This window comes from Rhinatrema bivittatum, chromosome 14 (assembly GCF_901001135.1).
Source record: "Rhinatrema bivittatum chromosome 14, aRhiBiv1.1, whole genome shotgun sequence".
Taxonomy (NCBI): domain Eukaryota; kingdom Metazoa; phylum Chordata; class Amphibia; order Gymnophiona; family Rhinatrematidae; genus Rhinatrema; species Rhinatrema bivittatum.
The window spans coordinates 3,171,780-3,177,882 of NC_042628.1; the positions used below are offsets into that span (position 1 = coordinate 3,171,780).

Consider the following 6,103-nt stretch of genomic DNA (forward strand, 5'->3'; position numbering starts at 1 on the left):
AGGAAAGGCTGAAGAGGTTGGGGCTGTTCAGCTTGGAGAAGAGACGGCTGAGGGGGGATATGATAGAGGTCTTTAAGATCATGAGAGGTCTAGAACGGGTAGATGTGAATCAGTTATTTGCTCTTTCAGATATTTTATTTACAATTTTTTATAGACTGCCTACTCCAGTAGGTTGATTGTAGCTTTTTACAACATTACATAGACAATGTACAATCAAATTAAACTGAACATTACAAAAAATGGTACAATAAAAATTAAATTAGTAATTAAATTAATACTGCCTTCGAAAAGGTTTCAGGGAAATTATAGCTGCTTTCAAATAAAGCCAGACATGAGAGGAAAAATGCTCTCAAATAATAAGAATAAGGTAATAATACAGCGTTGTTCTGTATAGTTTCAGAAATAGAAATGTTTTTAAGTTGCATTTCAATGTTTTTAGGGCTGCATTCCAAAGCCAGGGTTGGCGACAGAAAGCACCTCTTTCTAGATATATCAGACCTGGCAATTTTCGTTGTAGGGACATCTAATGGGCTTTTACTGGTGAGCCTGCTTGTCTTGAAGGCTCATATTGACGTAATGAAGACATGCACGTTCAGATGGAAAAGTTTGGATAGAGTTGTCAGGACTTTGTATTGCATGCGAAAGGACACAGATGACCAATGTACTGCGGCCAGAGTGGGTGATGGAGGACTCTGAGTGTCCGTGTAGTTAGGATATGGGCAGGTAACGGGCGCTGCCCTAATCAGGTTTAGGAAGTCTGAAGGCCTGTAAGAGCATTGTGAAGCCGCAGGTATTCAGTAGTAGCTTTAATTGTTTTCCTAAATGCAGTTTGTAGAATGAGAATTACTGGTTCTCCTTCATTGAAGGATTCTCTGGAATGGCACTTGGCCAAAAGAAATCTACGTTCTGTAGGTAGACAAGCGTTTGCGTCTTCTGCCAGTGAAAAAATTCACATTCCTGTTTGGATAGCAGATTGTTTTCTATTGTTATTCCAAGTTTGTGGATTAATTTACCTCTGGAAGTGAGAGAAGAGGCAAATTTAACAATTTCAGAAGAAATTAAAACCCTGACTTTTGTGGCAGAACTGTCTTCTTAAGGTGAGTGGGGATAAAATCCAGTGATGAGCTGCCTTGTATTTGTCTGTATTGTCATTGAGCTTTAATTGATATTATTTTATGATTTCTTTTATATTCCATTTTTCACACACTTTCAGCACTTCAAAGCAGATTACATGCAGGTAGTGCAGGTATTTCCCTATCCCCAGAGGGCTTATAATCTAGGTTTGAAAAGGGAGGACAGGGGCCACCTGTCTCTGCTCTACCGCAGCGTTGGACAGGGGCTCAGCTTGCTCCATCCAAGCTCCTGTTCTGCCTCCCTCATTTAGGGAACAGATTCCAAATGGGAATCATTTGCGTTCGTTATCCACATAATTTAGGAAATAAATAGAGAAAAAGTGTGAGGAGGATGGGGGATCTGGGTCATTTGTTTGCCAATACCCAATCTGTTTGGAGGCTCCCTCCTCCTGGGAGACCCTAGAGATGGAAACTCGCTCTCCTTCCCCATCTCCCTGCAGCGTCCCATAGCAGCACAGCTGGGAAGTGGCTTGCTAGAGCAGGCGCCTCCTTCTTGACCCGGATATCTGGTGCCTAAAACCGGCCCTGACCCCAGCACATCTTACTGTACGGAGCCCGGGCTCTGAGAGTAAATAGTTTCCTTTCTATGGGGGCAGAGTCCAGCAGGTTGATTCATTGCCTATCAGTCTCCCCCTGTGAACCAGAGCCACGTTAAACTATTCCAAGCACCTCCTTCTTTCCAGAGCCCTCTGCCAGCAAGAAGGTGACAGGACAGGGCAGGAGAAGAGGCTGCAGCCTCAGGGCCAGTCCTGGGGGGAGGGAAGGAGGAAATCTTGTAAACAGTACCAAAGATGTAAGTGAGCAGCTGCCAGCACCGCTATCATTTTTGTACAGAAATAACATTTATTTTCATCATTTAAAACTTAGGGGTAGTCGTGCCTGCTTTTTGGGGGCTGGGAGACTGGAAGGAGTCCGGGCTATTCTAGGTGATACAGTCATGGACATCTTTACAACCCACATTTATTATGGAAAGGAGAGAGAGAGACACAGTCACAAAAGCTAATGTAGAAACCCCCCTCCCTCCCTCCTCAGGTCCCTTTCTGCACCGTTGCCCAGGTGGCCCGTGGCCCATGTCCCGGCCTGGCAGTAGCCCCAGCAGTGCCGCTGGTAGTGTCCTCGGCATCTCCAAAGCCTTCACACGGAGTCCGCAGCCCTGGTCCCTTTGCTAGGGGGCTCACTGGGCGTCTCTTCCTAGGCTTGGCCAAGATGTGACGGCCCCACCTGCTGCTGGCATCATCGCAAGAGTCTGACGGGGCAGGGCCGTCCGGGTCCGTGCACTCGGGAGGGCTGTGGAGAAGAGAGGCAGAAGCGTTAGCAGCACCCGCGCATCTGCAGCCCCACCCTCGCTTACAGCGCTCAGACCCCTCTTATCGCACGCAAACGGGAGGCTTACTCCGAAAGGGGGAACAGATACCGCGCCCTGGTGCCACCTGTAGAGCCCTCCCCACAACGCTTGCTTGAGTAAGGAATTCGCGTTTGTCGAGCTACCAGATAAAGATACTCTCCCCCCGCGCTAATTACCTGCAATCTTGGACTCTAATGAGCGCAAAAATCTCTCGCGAACCTGCAGCTAACGGCCAGAAGTCCCAGGAATGGCTCCCAACGGAGAGAGAGTCCTCCTTACCCAGAGATTTTATCTCCGCACAGAAGGAGCTTCCCTGTGGCCAGGGCAGAGCGGAGTTTAGCTTGGGATGTACTAAAGCCACGAGCCCGCGCTAGAACCGAACCAGCCCAGGAAACTCGGATGGGATCCAGCGAGTGTCCAGGCTCCCTCCTCTCCCCCGAGCAATCGGGCTCCGGGCTGATGACTTCCAGCAGCGAGCGGAGGAACGGGACAAGGCGGGTCAGCCTCTCGCGCTGTGCTGTTCGCAAGCAGCTGCCGAGCTCTTACCGGTCCCGATGTCGCCCCAGTCAGAAGCCCCGCGGACGATCCCCACTACTCACCGGGTGCCCGCAGGCTCCGTCGGGCGGCGCGCGGAGCCGGCTCCAGAGGCGCAGCCCCGGGGGCAGATCCCGGCGCCACAGGTAGGGGGAGCGGCGGAGCCCCATGAGCAGCCCCGAGGCGCGCCCCACCGTGTGGTAGCGGGGGCTGGCCGCGTGCTTGTACCAGGCGGCGAGCGGCTGCAGGAGCAGCAGGAGCCCCAGCAGGCAGGGCAGCAGCAGCGCCGGCGCCATCGCGTCCCCACTCTCGGCTGCGGAGCCTCGCCGCGCACCTCCGCCTTTTATAGCGGGAGAGGGAGCCACGCCCCCCTGGGGCGGAGCTAAGCGCCTCCCCGGAGCACGTGCGCTGCGCGGCGGCCGCGGGAGCTCGGCCCCGGGGCTGTGTCGGCGGGAGGGCCAGCGCACATCCCGAGCTGCCAGGGTTTACTTCACTGAGTGCAGATTCTTTCTTCCGGTAAGTAACAGCAGTTGCAAACAGTACAACTCACCTTCCCTTTCCTAGGCAATCTGTGTGCAAAGCCAGCAGCAAGGGGTGGCATGAGCTCTGAGGCATAAGCCCGATCTGCCCAGCACTGAAGCAGAAGGGGAGGGGAAATTCTTCTAAACAGAAAGGAAGAGCCAGATCTGGGGTGAGGGTATCTGATGATCTTAAGGTGGATATGGCAACAGCAAAAGCCAGAAGGATGCTTGACTGCATGGGGAGAGGACTGGTCAGCAGAATAGGGAGGTGATATTGCCCCTGTATGGGTCCCTGGTGAGACCTCACTGGGAATACAGCGGATGATTCTGGAGACCTCACCGCACAGGATGGAGTCACTCCAGATCGTGGCTGCTAACATGGCCAGTGGTCTTCCTTCTAAATCACAAGGGGACAGACTTAAAGATCTAAACATGTGCACCCCTAGAGGAAAGGTGAGATGGGGAGAAGTGAGAGAGACATTCAAATATCTCAAAGGTTTCCATGAGCCTTTTTCAATGGAAAGGAGACTCTAGAACCAGGGGCCATGAGATGAGGATGAAAGGGGTACATTCAGGAGTAATCTTAGGTGGATGCGTGGATTGGCTTTTCAGTGGAAGTGGTGGAGACAAAAACCAGGGGATATGACACAGGTCTGCAAAACAATGAAAGGACCTGAACAAGTTAATGTACATTGGTTAATTACTCTCTCTCAGATAATAGAAGGACTAGGGGGCACTCCATGAAGTTAGCAAGTAGCTCATTTAAAATAAATCCAAGAAAATGCATAGTTAAACTCTGGAATTCATTACCAGAGGATGTGGTTACAGCAGTTAGTATAACTGGGTTTAAAAAATGTTTGGATAAGATCCTAGAAGAAAAATCCATAAACTGCTATTACGGTAATTAATAAGCAATAGTAGCTTGGGATCTATCTAATGTTTGGGTACTTGCCAGGTACTTGTGACTTGGATTGGCCACTGTTGGACACAGGATGCTGGGCTTGATGGACCCTTGGTCTAACCTAATATGGCATGATCTTATGTTCTTATGTTCAGTATCTGGATTCAAGAAAGCCTGGGATAAATACAGGGGGATCTCAAAGGAAGTGATGCTGAATTAATTGGACTTTTTCTACCCTCATGTTTCTATGATGCCCAAATGTTTGTCCTGTAACTGCTGCTGGTAAGCTTGGCACATCCCTGGTGGCTGCTCTCTGCCCAGGATTTCTCACTCTTTCTATAATGGACTGAACAGTGCAGGTAGGCAAGTGCTCACATGCTCATCAGTTCCCCCTCCGCTCCGCACTATAGTACCTTGGAGTTTTCACACAGTGTTACTGATAAGCAGTTTTCTCTGAACTCCCAAAAACCTGCTGGCACATCCCTACATTCTCCACAATTTATGGTGCTCACAGCTGGAGAAACTTTTAATAACCAAGTACCTGATTTACTAAGGGTTTTCCCCCTTAGACACAAAATAAGAGAAAAAAGCTTTAATGAATAAGGCCCTAAGGTAGCTAATTTGCCATAATAGTTTTTGGAATTTTCTGATGAGCTGCATTGAATTGATAATTGCCAGGAAAACAGGATAATGATCTCCTGCAGCTATGAGACAAATGCCAGATTAGCGCCTGGACACTGAGATTGAAAATTGGGAAAATGTGTCTTTCATTATTTCAATGATTTGTTTCTGGTATGAAAAATGATCACCAACCAGATGAAGTTAAGTGAATTTCCAAGCTGGTACAGTAAATGTACAGTGCCGTGTACACAGGTGGTGCTAGGATAAAGCCTTGTTATTCACAGCTGCTTCCTCTGCCTGACTGTAGTTTGAGCAGTCAAGAACCTGCAAAAGTTATTGACGTTTTGGTCTGATAGTGAAATTCTCCAAGTGTTCATTTTTCTTTTTTTTTTTATTTGATGACCAGATAAGAAAAAGGCATCCATGAATCTGATTGGCTGAGAACTTCCATTTGGTATGAAGTAATGCTTGACCACTGGGCCGTACACTGCTGGCTCGTGTGCGCTTGGCATGTGAGCTTGCCAAGAGAATGCACGGCACTCTGGCCTTCCCTCCGGAAGAGAGAAGATTGTAATGTGGGCTCAGGGCAGCCTCGGCCATGGCTCAGCAGTGATACTGACAGGCTGATGCAATAAGGCGCGCTCAGCATAACGCACAAGTGCACGTTTCCTGCGCATAATAATAGCACCGGACGCAGCAAGGAGAGTGGCGTGTAAAATGCGCGCCCTAACCAAAGCATATCGGGTAGCGCCCATCACATTTAAGCTGCCTGCACATGAAGGCATTGGCTATTACCGCCCGAGGCAGGAAAGTGCACACACAGGCTGGAAAATTAACTCCAGCTCTGGAGGAGGAGTAACGTTTACATAAGAGATGCGGTTCTCTGTGTTGCGATAAATGCGCCCCTTGTAGGGTTGCTTAGAGAGATTCCTTTAAGATTTAGTTGCTTGGGGTTAGAACAAACAAATGTAAAAATGTATATCGGGATTAGGGGGCTGGAGCATGCTGAGTACCTAGAGGACACCTTAAAAAACTGAGGGTGATTCCT

The 6,103-nt window shown here is 49.1% G+C and overlaps 1 protein-coding gene across 1 annotated transcript; it reads right to left on the minus strand.

The window, feature by feature from the left end:
* Positions 1-1,345: 1,345 nt before the first annotated feature.
* On the minus strand, positions 1,346-3,340 carry NPW (neuropeptide W). The gene is made up of 2 exons (XM_029577560.1): positions 3,078-3,340; positions 1,346-2,420 (listed from the first exon to the last, which is right to left on the minus strand). The coding sequence occupies exons 1-2, from the start codon at positions 3,306-3,308 to the stop codon at positions 2,367-2,369; spliced, it is 285 nt and encodes a 94-aa protein (XP_029433420.1). The 5' UTR covers positions 3,309-3,340; the 3' UTR covers positions 1,346-2,366.
* Positions 3,341-6,103: the final 2,763 nt, after the last annotated feature.

What these genes read in the sequence shown, in the direction of transcription:
- NPW (XM_029577560.1), bottom strand. Translation starts at nt 3,308, where the DNA reads ATGGCGCCGGCGCTGCTGCTGCCCTGCCTGCTGGGGCTCCTGCTGCTC. An exon ending in ACGGAGCCTGCGGGCACCCG is followed by an intron (nt 2,421 to 3,077) that starts GTGAGTAGTGGG and finishes TCTTCTCCACAG; the next exon opens with CCCTCCCGAGTGCACGGACC.